This window comes from Bombina bombina, chromosome 2 (assembly GCF_027579735.1).
Source record: "Bombina bombina isolate aBomBom1 chromosome 2, aBomBom1.pri, whole genome shotgun sequence".
Lineage (NCBI taxonomy): Eukaryota > Metazoa > Chordata > Amphibia > Anura > Bombinatoridae > Bombina > Bombina bombina.
Window position 1 is genome coordinate 1,142,147,856 of NC_069500.1, and position 15,755 is coordinate 1,142,163,610.

General features: G+C 36.9%; 1 protein-coding gene across 1 annotated transcript in view; it reads right to left on the bottom strand.

Moving 5' to 3' along the window:
• The window catches only part of LOC128647449 (probable ATP-dependent RNA helicase DDX60), a 1,088,706-nt gene that overhangs the window by 216,433 nt on the left and 856,518 nt on the right, over positions 1–15,755 (bottom strand). Inside the window, exon 32 of the mRNA XM_053700235.1 lies at positions 15,221–15,325. Coding sequence (XP_053556210.1) covers positions 15,221–15,325 — 105 coding nt within the window. The remainder of the gene's footprint in view (positions 1–15,220; positions 15,326–15,755) is intronic.

Genomic DNA, 15,755 nt, shown 5'->3' on the forward strand with positions numbered 1-15,755 from the left:
GGACACAATGTATTACTGATATTCTCTCCAAAGACTTCATAAACAGATGATCTTTTTATATTCTTTAGATATATTTTTACCTTTTTTACCCAATTTTACTCATCAATTGTTATATATATATTCAGATACTAATCAGTTTTATCAATTTTATCATTATTGACTAAAAACAAAAACCACTTTCTAACACTTTCTATCAATATATGTATTAATAAAGATATTTTTGATCAAATAAACTGCTTTTTTAGCTTTTTTACATTCCAAAAATAAATCTCACACCAACACTATATATATATATACATATATATATATGTGTGTATATGTGTATATATATAATCATCTCTAAAGGTTTCAGCACTTATTTGCGCCCCATACTCCTACACTCACTTAAGAAATTACATTTTTTTTTTTTTATAGGAAGCCTAAGCAGAGCTCCTGTCATTGTATCTAAACAGGTGCAGGGGGTAGAACCTCTGAGAATACACTTTCTGAGACAATGCAACATTATGTGAGATGGTAATGATGTGGAAAAAATGTGTGTGTGGAGGGGGGGGAGGGCAATGGAGATCTGTTAGCGAGGAGAAAAGTGTCCCTCTTTGGAACTTTGAAATGTTGGGAGGTATGGGTATATGTCTCCAAGAGTGGTATGTTAATGTGTGGTTGAGTGCGACTTTTTTCCTGACTTGCTATATACTCGATCAGGGGTTGAAAAATATTACTATGGTTTACTAGTCAGGGGTTAAAAGCAACTAGCTCAGAGGGAAAATGTTACTAGTCCACTGAATGTTAAAGATAGGAAAAAGTCAAATTTGTAAGTCTTCCACTGCAATTTCTAAGTCGTCTGGGACTAGTGGACCACTGAAAACTCCAAGCCCTTTACTCTATACTTTATGTTTTTTGCCAAAGCAGGAATAGGGAAGTAAATCATTACCTTGCACCTTAGCACAGCACCAAAGCACAGAGGCAGCTCCTCCCACATAATTTTCAGTTATATGAGAAACATCTGAGATAAAATACCCAATAAATGCAATTAACCCCATGTCTAACAAAGAGGCTACAACATATTTACACTGCAGTTCTCTTTGGTAGTCATTAGGTTAACTGCACCTACTACGTATTTTATGTCAGTAAGGCACGGATGTAACAGATTCCAGCAGTAAAGAAAAAAACCTTGAAGATTATGGATAAACAGCCTTGTGCTACATAATTTATTTGGTTGTCTTGCTGGTGTAGCTGCTGCCCCGTTCTGCTTGAGATCTCTGTCTACTGATAAATTATCACTGCTCAGCTGACTCGGTACAACTGCTGCTGCTCTATAAGACGCTTCCTAAAATTAAAGTAACCGCTGTACTGATAGGTCAGAAGCAGCATTGTTCTGTCTCTATTGGATCGACTTTAGAAAACGTCATGCACCTCACAGGGAAGAAGGAAAATATGCAATAGTGAAGTCTATTATGACAATTGAACCAAACCCAAATGGATAGGTACTCACACTTATATGAGCTATAACTAAGCTCTTAGTGGATGAGCAGGCAGGTTTATAGCCCCACTGCTTCCATGGAAACTCTGGATCTCCAAGGTAAAGATAAAAGTATAATATTTATTAAAAACAAAGGACAATGATAAAGACTATAATCAAAGGTAGCTACAAAGAATGTGGTTTACAGATCTTGGGTCAGATTGCAATCAAAGTACTAAATAGCACTTTTATCAAAGCAATATTTATGCTCCACTGTGTAATACCAGCGCACGATAATGTGCACTCGTATTACAAGTTTTCAGCAATGCAAACGGGACCTTGTGTTCACATTGCTGGGAAGCATTGCGCTCACAAGAGCACGCTCTCATAGGCTACTATGGGATCCTCGTTCTGATGCCGTCAGAGACTGCATCAGAACTTTAGTGCCAGCAAAGGGGGTAAGTAGCGCAGCGATGGCAGCAAATCTAAATATATATCTATATGCTGATATACATATATTTCTTTCATGTAATTAGCAAGAGTCCATGAGCTAGTGACGTATGGGATATACATTCCTACCAGGAGGGGCAAAGTTTCCCAAACCTTAAAATGCCTATAAATACACCCCTCACCACACCCACAATTCAGTTTTCCAAACTTTGCCTCCCATGGAGGTGGTGAAGTAAGTTTGTGCTAGATTCTATGTTGATATGCGCTTCGCAGCAGGTTGGAGCCCGGTTTTCCTCTCAGTGTGCAGTGAATGTCAGAGGGATGTGAAGAGAGTATTGCCTATTTGAATACAATGGTCTTCCTCTAGGGGATCTATTTCATAGGTTCTCTGTTATCGGTCGTAGAGATTTCTTCTCCTACCTCCCTTTTCAGATCGACGATATACTCTTATATACCATTACCTCTACTGATTCTCGTTTCAGTACTGGTTTGGCTATCTACTATATGTAGATGAGTGTCTTGGGGTAAGTAAGTCTTATTTCTATTTATGACACTCAAAGCTATGGTTGGGCACTTTATATGTAAAGTTCTAAATATATGTTTTAAACTTATATTTGCCATGATTCAGGTTAATCAGTATTCCTTCTTTCAGACTGTCAGTTTCATTATTTTGGGAAATGCATATGAATAAATATTTTTTTTTACCTTCAATTTTTCAAATTGACTTTTTTCCTTGCGGGCTGTTAGGCTTGCGGGGGCAGAAAATGCTTCAATTTATTGCGTCATTCTTGGCGCAAACTTTTTTGGGGCAAAATTTCGTCATTTCCGGCGCCATAGTTGACGCTGGAAGTTTACACATGGTTGAGTCATTTTTTGACGCATGTGTGTTCCAGACGTTTTTTTGCGCCAAACAATGTGGGCGTCATTTTTGGCACCAAAAAATATGGGCGTCATACTTGGCGCCAAATAATGTGGGCGTCTTTCTTGGCGCCAAAAAATGTGGGCGTCACTTGGCGCCATTTTTTTTCACATTATTTCAGTATCACTTTTTTGTTGCTTCTGGTTGCTAGAGGCTTGTTTGTTTTGCATTTTTTCCCATTCCTGAAACTGTCATTTAAGGAATTTGATAATTTTGCTTTATATGTTGTTTTTTTCTAATACATATTGCAAGATATTTCAAGGCTGTTCCTGTATCAAAAAATACTGAGGGATTCCTGATGACTGATATCAGTCCTACCAAAGCTAAATTCATTTATTTTAATGTTATGAATGTTTATATTTAGCTATGGTTTGTAATAAGTTTTTATGATAAACTTTTACATGCAGAGTCCATTAGTATTTATGCATTATCTATTGCTATTCTTTTTACATCTTATGTACAAGATATATTTAGGAATTTATAAGAATATTTTTCTGATTCTAGTATAAAGGCTTTGTCTGCTATCCCGCCTTCTAATAAAATTTTTAGGTCTTTTTTAAACTTCTCATTTAGTTGATGAAGTTTCAAATGACCAACAACATACTGAATTATCCTTCTCTGATGGTGTATTTTCTCATTCAGAATATTCTTCATCAGATATTGACACTAACAAATCTACTTTTTTATTTTTAAATAGAGTACATTCGTTTTTTGTTGAAAAGGTGTTGATTATTTTGGATATTGAAGTAACTAGTTCTTTTGATTAAGACTAGCTAACATTTAAATTCTGTTTATTAACCTTCTGTGGTTTCTTCAGAGGTTTTTTTCCAGTTCCTGTTACTAGGGAATGGAATAGGCCGGGAATTTCTTTTTTTCCTTCTTTAAGGTTTTTAATTGTATTCTTTGCCGGCAGTTAGTTTTAAGTTGTGAGGAAGATCCCCCAAGTTAATGGGACTATCTCTACTCTTGCTAACATACTACTATTTCTATAGCAGATAGTATTTATTTTTTTCCTTAGGAAACTTGTATCTTATTTAAGGAAAATTATTTATTTTCAGGTACTTTTCTTAGACCTGTAATTTATTTGGCTGATGTTGCAACTGCTTCAGCTTTCTGGTTGGATACTTTAGTGCAACAAGTATCAGATTATGATTTGTTTAGCATTGTTAAGTTGATCAACATGCTAATAATTTCATTTGTGTCGTAATTTTTTTGATATTTTCGCAAATGAGGTTTAATCTATGTCTTTAGCTATTTTAGCTAGAAGAACTTTATGATTTCAATCTTGGAATGCTAATTTGATTTCTAAATTCCATATTTCTTTTTTTCCAAGGTAATCAATTATTTGGTTCACAATTGGATTCAATTCTTCAACTGTTACTCTGGGCTGCAAGATTGAGTTCTAAGGCTAAATATTAAGCTGTTTTTCTTACTAAGGAACGGAATCCTATTTCTTCCCCAAGTAACATGTTTATAATTGGAAGTTTTCTTCATTCAATTTAAGCCATTTTAAAAATCATAGTCAGCTCCCCAAATTTGCATTTAGGTGCAGTTCTTATTCCAGCTTAGCTGGTAAGGGGCAGGTTAAGACTTTTTTAATAAATTTGTTTGGTTCAATTCGGTCCAAACTTCTTAGATTTGAATACTGAATAGGATTCAGAGTAAAACCATCTGTGAGAAGTATTTTTTCTCTCTCTAACATATTCCAGCTATTCCAGTAAGGCTCACAGTTTCCTGAAGTGTGTTTCAGTCCTATATGTATTAGGTACTTGTGAAGCGCGGCTGGTCACCCGTTGGGGCTCAAGGCGCTGCTCAGTCCTGGAGTTTTCTGGGGTATTTATACCAGTTCCTTTTTAGGAACAGAATTTGGGGGTTTTATTCAAAATGATTCATTATTTCAAAGATAGAAAATCTTTTTGAATTGTCATATAAGTATACCATCTTTTAGAATAGAGTTTATATGGTCTATTCTGCCTTTTTGGTCAGTAATGGCATTATTTGTTCACAATAGATACAATAGATGCATATCTTCATTTTCTGTTTTCATTCAGATTATTTTCATTTTCTGAGATTCTCTTTTTTTGACAAGCATTACCAATTTGTTGCTTTTCTTCTGGTCTAGCGACAGCTCTAAGAATCTTTTCAAGGTTCTCAGTGTTTCCTTATTTGGACGGTCTCGTGGTACTGGCTCAGTCTTTTCGTTCTGCGGAATTTCATATGATTCAACTTTTGTTGTTTCTTCAAGACATAGTTAGAGGATTTTTTTTATCAAAAGCTCTTTGATTCCTCAGACAAGGGTCACCTTTTTTTAGGTTTCCAGATAGATTGTGTCAATGTCTTTATCTCTAGCAGACAAGTGACAATTTTATTGGGTTCCATTTGTTGGAACCTTCAGTCTCTATTATTTCCTTCAGTTGCTATATGCATGGAAGTTTTTGGTATTTTGGCTGCAGCATTGGATTCAATTCCCTTTGCTCATTTTCATAAGAAACCTTTCCAGTTTTTTTTTATACTGAATTAATGGTGCAGGGATTCTAGGATATCACTTTTTATATCCTTGAATCCCAATGTTCAACTATCTTTGATTTGGTGGTTAGATCACCATCATATAATTCTACGGGTCTCTTTGGTTCATTCAACCTGGACCATGATCACTTCAGATGCGAGTCTTTTAGGTTGGAAGGCTGTCTGGGGATCTCTGTCAGCACAAGGGGTTTGGAAATCTCAGGAGGTGAGATTACCAATCGATATTTTGGAACTCCGTGCATTTTTCAGAGTTCTTCAGTTTTGGCTTCTTTTTGAAGAAAGAGACATTTATTGTTTTTCAGACAGACAATGTCACAACTGTGGCGTATGCCAATCATCAGGGTGGGACTCACAGTCCTTAGGCTGTGAAAGAAGTATCTCGGATACTTGCTTGACTAAATCCAGCTCCTGTCTAATTTCTGCGGTCCATTTCCCAGGTATAGACAATTGGGAAATGGATTATCTCTGTCAATCAAGCTTTACATCCGGGAGAATGGTCTTTACCTAGATGTGTTTTTTCAAATTGTTCAGATGTGTGGGCTTCCAGAAACAGATCTGATGGCATCTCATCTAAACAAAGAACTTCCTAGGGGCCTATTCAGGTCCGGGGATCCTCTGGCGGAAGCAGTGTATGCATTGACACTTCCTTGGAGTTATCAATCTGCCTATATTTTTTCGCCTCTGGTTCTTCTTTTTAGAGTGATTTTCAAAATCATCAGGGAGCAATATTTTGTGTTGCTGGTGGCTCCATCATGGCCACACAGGTTTTGGTATATGGTTCTTGTTCGGATGTCCAGTTGCCAATCTTGGTCACTTCCATTAAGGCCAGACCTTATATCTTAACATTGATTTTTTCCATCAGGAACTCAAATTATTAATTTGATGGTATAGAGTTTTAATGCTTAGTACTTAGTCATATAAGTTCTTTGACTCTGATTAATACTATGTTGCAGGCTCGTAAATCTGTGTCTAATAAGATTTATTATCGATTTTGAAAAATTTTCATAAATTCTCTTGGCATTCTTTTAGAATTCCTAGGTTTTTATAGTTTTCTTCAGGATGGTTTAGATAAGGGTTTTTGTCTGCAAGTTCCTTGCAAGGACAAAGCTCTACTTTTTCTGTGCTGTTTTTATAGAAAAATTTGCTAATCTTTCTGTTATTCATAGTTTTGTTCAGGCTTTGGTTCGTATCAAGTCTGTCATTTAAGCCAATTTCTCCTCCTTGGAGTCTTAATTTGTTTCTGAGGGCTTTACAGGCTCTTCCGTTTGAGCATATGCTTTCTTTGGACATTTAAATTACTTTCATGGAAAGTATTGTTCCTTTAGACATCTCTTCAGCTAAGAACAGTTTTTGAATTATCTGCTCTTTCTTGTGAGTCTCCTTTTTCTGATTTTTCATCAGGATAAGGTGGTTTTGCTGTCTTCTTTTCAATTTTTACCTAAAGTTGTGAATTTTAACAACATTAGTAGAGGAATTATTGTCCCTTCCTTGTGTACTAATACTAAGGATTCTTTGGAGAGATTCTTACATTCTTTGGATGTGGTAAGAGTTTTGAAATTATGTTGAAGCTATTCAGATTTCAGAAAGACTTCTAGTCTATTTGTTATCTTTTCTGGTTTTAGGAAAGGTCAGAAGGCTTCTGCCATTTCTTTGGCATCTTGGTTAAAGCTTTTTGATTCATCTTGCTTATTTGGAGTCGGGTTAATCCCCGCCTCAGAGGATTACGGCTCATTCTACTAGGTCAGTTTCTACTTCCTGGACTTTTAAGAATGAAGCTTCTGTTGATCAGATTTGCAAAGCAACGACTTGGTCTTCTTTGCATACTTTTACTAAATTCTACCATTTTGATGTTTTCTCTTCTTCAGAAGCAGTTTTTGGTAGAATAGTACTTCAGGCAGCTGTTTCAGTTTGATTCTTCTGCTTATAACTTCAGTTTTTTTCATTATAAAAATTGAACTTTTGATTTGGGTAGTGGATTAATTTTTCAGCGGAATTGGCTGTCTTTATTTTATCCCTCCCTCTCTAGTGACTCTTGCGTGGAAGTTCCACATTTTGGGTATCTGCTATCCCATACGTCACTAGCTCATGGACTCTTGCTAATTACATGAAAGAAAACATAATTTATTTAAGAACTTACCTGATAAATTCATTTCTTTTATATTAGCAAGAGTCCATGAGGCCCACCCTTTTTGTGGTGGTTATGATTTTTTTGTATAAAGCACAATTATTCCAATTCCTTATTTTTGATGCTTTCGCTCTTTTCTTATCACCCCACTTCTTGGCTATTCGTTAAACTGAATTGTGGGTGTGGTGAGGGGTGTATTTATAGGCATTTTAAGGTTTGGGAAACTTTGCCCCTCCTGGTAGGAATGTATATCCCATACGTCACTAGCTCATGGACTCTTGCTAATATGAAAGAAATGAATTTATCAGGTAAGTTCTTACATAAATTATGTTATTTATGTGTTACTATGTGTATATACACATATTAACACATAAAAATATATGTATATAAGCATACACATATATATTTACTGGGAACACACAGTTCCCATAGACGGCAATGTAAAGGCACTTTTCAGTGCCTTTTTTTATCTAATACCCCACACCCACCAACTTTACCCCCAAAATACTGCCTAGTCCAGTAATTTTATTAAAAAATAAAAATGCTGCCATTTTTATTGTTTAATAAACTACACTAGACAGTATTTTGGGGCCATATGGGGCAGATCCATAACATTAACCAGAGATCCAATCTCTGGTTAATTTTATAAGCCCTAATTGTTACAGTAGGCTTGCTGTAGCAATAACCAGCCACTTGAAATGGCTGGTTAATTATCTTGCTCATGCAAACAGGCAAATTTGCCCGTTTGCGGGAGCATGGTAACTTAGTGCTCCATTTGTAATCTGGCCCCTTGTGTCTAGTGACCAGTCTCAGTGAAAACTGGTCAGATGAACAACAAATACACAGTATGCTAGAGGAACCTTACAAAGTGATTCAAAAGTCCATATTAGTCCTGCAATACATCCAACGTACGGCTTTTGGCATGCTCTCTATCTCCTCTCTTCATGGCGCTTGTGGTCTTTAGGCATCAGAACATATCCTTAGCATTGCATACATTGTTTCTTTACTGGATCATCAGCATGCTGAAGAGGGGAATAACCCTATACCGGTGCAGGGGTAGCCACTAATTAACACTTAGTTTAGGAGCATCTCAGCATACACCATAATTTTGGGGCAATATTATAAAAATTATATACACAATTGTCCATTTCACCGTATTTGGAGGTGTACTTTATACCATTTCCTCAGTATGCATCATACTTTTGGGGTAAAATTTTATATAATTTCTACATTATTTTACATAGAATAATATGTTTCACTTTTGAGATAAATAGTGTACTGTTAGTATTAGCACACAATGGGGCTGATTTATTAAGAGTCGGACAGACATGATCTGCTGTAGCGATCATGTCTGCCCGACATCACTTAATGCCGACAACATACACTGTTGACATTTAAAATTGCACAAGCAGTTCTGGTGAACTGCTTGTGCAATGCCACCCCTGAAGATTCGCGGCCAATCGACCGCTAGCTGGGAGTGTCATTCAACACGATTGTATGTGATTGGGCTGATTGCTGTATGCCGCCTCAGAAGGCTTGCGTGGAAACAGATGTATCTGGTCCCATCTGGGCCATCATAAATCGGCCCCAATGTGTGAATCTCTGCTGTGTGTTCAAACTACTTTATATCTCTCTTACATTGTATTTACTGTACCTATGATGGAGCAGACTGGAGCTGCCTTGACTGGGTTTAATCCGTTTGAGGATGGAACCAAGGTTTTTGTTTTCTCTACGAAAATATGCATGCTTTGCAAATTGGATGCTGTATGTCCACCTGGATGCAAATTGGATGCTGTATGTCCACCGGCTCAGCTTCTTTAAATTCTGTTTTACAGTTCCAAATGTCTACTAATGTTCAGTCAGTTTGTCCATCGTCCGAGAATACTACTCAGGGTAGCATTAATGATTTTTCTCCAGAATTATAAACAATTATTTGAAATCTGCTATCTCTGAAGTTGTCAGTCAAGCCACCTTCATGTAAGCATAAACGTAAATATGTCTCCATAGGGCCATCTACTAGAGATGAGGTACATACAGCTGTGCATGTTAGGCCTGTTCAGATACTTGATTATGATGTTTGTTTATCTCTTTCTGAGGGTGAACTGTCTTCCGAAGAACTATCCTCAGATTCAAATCAAGAATCCTTTAATTTTAAGCTGGAGACTTTAGGGGTTCAGGACCCTAAATCCACTGAGGATAAGCCTATACAACAATTTGATATGATCTTAAAATACAAATTGAAGTCTGTGGAGGTTTTTCTGGTCCCTACCCTGGTTAAGGACATTCTATTTCTAAGGAATGGGACAAACTTGAAATTCCATTTATTGTTTCTATTTCCTGTCCCAGAGGCTACTTTGGAACTTTGAGGAGCCATCCCTAAAGTGGATGGAGCTATTTCTACCTTAGCTAGACGTACCACCATTCCCCTGGAGGACATCACCTCCTTTAGCAATCCTATGGATAGGAAGTTGGAGAGGTTTCTCTGGAAGGCCTTTCTGCAAGGGTGTCTTTCTTTCCAACCAGCTGTTGGGATCACTTGTGTTAAAGGGGGCAGCATCGCTTTGGTGTGATTCCTTATCTGAATTTGTTTTAGGGAAATTACTCTTGGAAAATATTCAGGCAAGTATTTGTTGCTTACGGATGGCGCACTCCTTGATTTTTGATGCAGTGATTAATTTGGTCCGTTTTAATGTGAAGCGGTTCTTGCTAGATAGTCTCTTTGATTAAAGTTGTGGTCTGCTGACATGGTATCAAAGTCTTGACTTCTAACATTGGCTTTCAAGGTAGAGCTCATGTTTGGTCTCAAGACAAGGGTAAAACAGACAATCATTTACGTTCCTTTCCTCAATCCAGGAATTAGAAATCTTCCTCTATGCAGAAATCAGTTTCTGCAAAGTACTCCTGTAAACTTAATGCATCTGGAACAAATCCAAGCAGAACAAGAAGGCCACTTGCAATGCAAAATATGGATGAAGGTAAGGTCCCTGATCCAGATACAGATCTGGTAGAGACAGATTAAACCCTTTTAATCTTTTCATTGTCCCAAAGAAGGAAGGAACCTTTAGACCAGTGATTTTTAACCTTTTTTTTGCCGTGGCACACTTTTTTACATTAAAAATCCTGTGGCACACCACCATCCCAAAATTTAAAAAAAAATCACACATTGTAGCCTAATACAGCATATATATATATACACATACACACAAACACACACATACTGTATGTATTGTGCTGTTATGCCATGCCTCCTACAAACTACCCCTGCACTGGGAGTAAAAAACAAGCAAAGTTTAAAAAATATGTCACACTGTTGTCAGTCTGCCGTGGCACACCTGAGGATCTCTCACGGCACACTAGTGTGCCACGGCACACTGGTTGAAAACACTGCTTTAGACTAATTCTGGATCTGAAGACCCTAAACAAGTTCCTGAGGGTATCTTTTTCAAGATGGAGACTATAAGAAGCATTCTTCCCTTATTGCTCCAGGATCAGTTTATGACAACTGCAGACTTAAAAGATGCCTACTTATACATCCCTATTCACAAGGAGAAACACAGTTTCCTTTGATTTACCTTTCTGAAAAGTCATCAGTATGTAGCTCTTCCCTTTGGCCTCACTATGGGTATTTATGAAGGTTCTGGGTGCTTTGCTATCAGTTGTCAGAGCACAGAAAATATCGGAGGAACCATACCTGGACGATATTTTGGTTCAAGCTCCATCTTTACATTTAGCGACAGAAATTATTTTGGTTTCTTCGCATGGATGGAAGGTAAATGTATCCCCTTCTACAAGAGTATCCTTCCTGGGAGTAATCATAGATTCAGTCTTTATGAGTCTGTTCCTCACAGACTAATGCAAGCTGAAGTTGCAATCGGCTTGCCACAAGTTACTGTCCCTATCCCTGGCTTCAGTGGCCCAGTGTATTGAGGTCATGGGTCTGATGGTGACAGCTTCCGATGCCATTCTTTTTTCTAGATACCACCTACGTACATTACAGCTTTACATGCTACATCATTTAAATGGAGATCACACCAACCTGTCACAATGAATCCAGTTGTATCAGGTAGTCAAGCAAACTTTTTCTTGGTGTTCATCTCGCATACCGGTATTTTAGGGGATGGTGTTTTAATGTCCATCTTGGAAAATAATTTACACAGATGCCAGTTTTTCAGATTGGGGAGTGGTCTAGGGGTTCTCAGAGATCTCAGGGAGTTTGGTCTCCTCAGGAGGGGAGATTACCAATAAATATCTTGGAACTCCGTGCTATTCTCAGAGCTCTTTAGGCTTGGCCTCTTCTTTAATCGGTTCCTTTCATTCCTTTTCAGTGGGACAATATCACGGCAGTAGCCTACATCATTCATCAAGGAGGTACCTACAGTTCTCTAGTGATGAAAGAGGTCTCTCGGATTCTGAGTTGGGCAGAATCTCATTAATGCGCTATTTCAGCAATTCACATCCCTGGAGTCAACAACTGGCAGGCAGACTGAGTCATCAGACCTTACATTTGGGGAAATGGTCCCTCAATTAAAAGATATTCCATCAGTTGGTATATCGCTGGGGTCTCCCAGAGATAGACTTAATGGAGTCTTGTCTGAACCACGAAATTCCCAGATATGGGTCAAGGTTGAGTGATACCCAGGCGGAATTGATAGATAGACTAGAAGTGCCTTGGTTTTATCAACTAATTTATCTTTTTCTACCAATTGTACTTTTGACAAGAGTAATTGCCTGGATCAAGCAGGAACAAATCTCAGCGATATTAATAGCTCCCATTTGGCCTTGAAGGATGTGGTATGCAAATCTAGTCTAGGAGTCCAAAGCTCCTCTGTGGCATCTTCTATTGCTAGAAATACTCTCTCAAGGTCTGTTTTTTATCCAAATCTTTAGTCCCTAAGATTGACTACTTGGAGATTGAACACCTAGTTCTTTCTCAGAGGTTTTTTTGACAAGGGCTTATCTGCCAGCACTCTAAAAGGTCATATTTCAGCCCTTTCTGTTTTACAACATAGGAAACATTCTCGCCTTCTTGATATTCAGGCATTCATAAAGGCCTTAAATACTCCATGGAGTTTGAATTTGGTTCTCAGAGTTCTGCAAAATCCGCCCTTTGAACCAATGCATAAACTGGGTATTCAGTTGTTATCTTGTAAGATGTTATTTTTAGGAGAGTATCGGAATTGTCAACTCTCTGTTGTGATCCACCATATTTGGTATTTCACCAGGATAAGGATGTTGGATGAACTTTTTCTGGTTTCACTAGAAAACTTTAATAAGGAGATTGTGGTGTCTTCCTAATGTCCCAATCTGAAGTCATCTAAGGAAAGATTACTGGATAAAAGATGCCCCTTTCCTTTTAGACACACCATGCTTCAGGATCACCTATCCAATCCCCTGGATTGCCTAGCCCACCCACTAGGAATACACACAACTCTGCTTCCACCCACAATTAACCCATAATTTGAATACCTTCAAAGGAGTGTTTGCTCCATGTAACAGGGATTATGTAACTGCCACTGACCACCCCTTACTGCTGGCAGTGGTTAGCATTTTAGTCACTGTCACTTGAACATAAACTGGTAAACTTAATTCCGTTTGTAAAATCATTAAATTGTATTTGCTTTTGGAATACACAACTTGGTGCTATGCACTGTGAAAAATACAATAATAGACTAATACAGTAGTAGAAAAATTACAAATAATCTCTTACTGAGATCTTAACCTCTTATAGTGTAAACAATAAAAACAATGACAGTTAAAATAATAAAAAAATAAAAACAATAATAAAATGCTTTTGGAATATAGCATTTAACATGGAATTCTTGATCCAACAATGCTTTTATCATACTACTATCCACATACAAAGACTACTTTCTGCAAAGGACGAGCAGTGAAAATAAAAAAAAAGTTAATGCTCTACACAAAACATATATTTTGCTTGCCAAAAACTTGTAATTTTTAAACAATTTCAATATGTATTCCAAGCCTACATATAATGCTGCTACAAATTAATAATTGTATAGATCTGTACAGTAATAAAACATTACAAAAATAATTACACTTGCCCCATTTTTATCCATAGACACATTTTAGACATAAACATATGTTGCATCGAAACTTTTGAGTCAAGAAGCATACTTGCTCATTTGTCTGCTGGCTTATTTATTTTTTTAGTAAGAAGAGAGGTATAGTCATGTCATGTGATCATTGTTGTCAGAGATTACAGTATTTGTGATGGTATATCCAGAACTCCAAACCATTCAGGATATTGTGGGATATGAGCTTTGCTATCCCCATTCCATTCTGTTGCTTCCCCTTTGGGGCAAATATCTCAGATTTCAGAAAGAACCCAGGGATTGCCCTGGCTCTTCCCATGACCACCCGAACATGCCCATGGCTCGTCCCAAACCCACTCATGACAAACCTATGTCCCAAACCCTCTTGTCATGCCACCCAACAAAACACCATAAGTTCTCCTTAGCTACAGTCCTGGAAACCCTACGGGAAATGTTGGGAGATATATTATATGTGATGTAATCTCTGATGCTATTATTATTATTAAGGTTGATGTCGCTAAAAAAATCTATGAGGCAAAGAGTTATGTAAAGGGATAGTAAACATTTTGAGATGATAATATAAAATATCTATAAAAACAACCTACAATATACTTTCATTATTATTTTGTCCCCTTTTCCTGTAATCGCAATCTGAAATAGTCAGCATTTCAGTTCTTGTTAGTAAAATAAGTGCAGAACTCTGTTATATTCCTCAGTCACTGGCTGCAAACTCTAATGACCTATTTATAACTGTCCATAATAGGCAGAGAAAGTAACCTAAGTTACAACATGGCAGCTCCCATTGTTTTATAAACATTAAAACTTTACACTTATTTAGTCACTATTTAAACAACTAATGAAACTAATAAAATATCTTTACATGTTATTCTCAGACTAATCGTTTTCTTTATCCAGTGCTTTGTGTTTTTATGTGAGCAAAAAACATAAAATAAATAAATAAAAATAATATACCATATAAACTGAAAAATAATATTCTATCTGAATTCATAACATAAATCACTAATATCTAGAATTTACCCATACAACATCATACTTTTACATGTATTTTTAACATGACTTTAACTCTTGCCTATTCTCATTTGCATGCAATTGGGTAATACTTTCCTACATGAACAAATAATTATAGTGTTAATGCGGACAGTAGAGATAACCTAAATGATAGTTAAAGTTGTTTAAAGGGATATTGTAACAATGTATCTAAAAGAAAATATTTCAAAATGTAGTGTTTTTTTAAATGTGATGTTCTTGTGCTGAATAATACCAGCTGTTTAAGTGAGAGTTGTTCCTATAAGCAACTGAGAACCTGCATATTTGTTGGTTTTAGTTTTAATTTTAACAGATTTTCTTTGCCTTTCTTAAAGCAACATAGTTTCATTGCCAAGCTGAAGGCAATTTTTTTGCTTGAAGTTGATATAGAAACAGGACATTCTTCTTTGTGTCTTACACTTGGCTTTTCTTCCGAGGCTGCTGAGGGAAACTCCTACACCTATTTTTAGTGGACAGGATTAGGTGTCCAAATTCATAAAATTAAAATGTAGTAGTATTAAGTGCAGGGACATTAATTTTTCAAATAATGACACTTTAAAATGGTTTATTTTATGTATAATACATAAGAAGAATTGCCTTAAATATTTCATTAGGTTCATAAAAATAAATGTATAACTTCTTACCTCTTGAACAAGGAAATGAAGTGAGAACAGGAAGTACAGTTTTAACATTTTCTTTGTAAGTGGTTGATTGAATGACATAAATGAGTGCTTCAGTAATGATAATGCCTGCAATTACAGGAAAATGCTGATGTTAGCTTCCATGTTCATAGAAAGTATTGAATATGATGTTTACATTGCCATCTAGAGTGACATGTTTATTGATCAAGTAGTTAAAGGGACATGACAACTATTTGTCAGATAGACTATACCATTTTAAACAGCTTTCCAATATACTTATAGAGGGGTACTTATCAACGTGTCAACTTTCCTGCCTTCGCCGGCCCAATACGCCCGCCTAAGCTCGCCTACCTTCGCCGCCGCGGACCTGAAAAAATACGCCTAAGTTATCAATAAATCTGTCAAAAAGCCGCGCACCAAGTACGGGGCGATGAGCAGCGGACTGTGATAGTTATCACTCATCCGATCTCGCTGCTCTTCGGCTTTTTCACAGCTTTATTGCTAGCCTGTCACTAAGCACTCACACTAAACTACACTG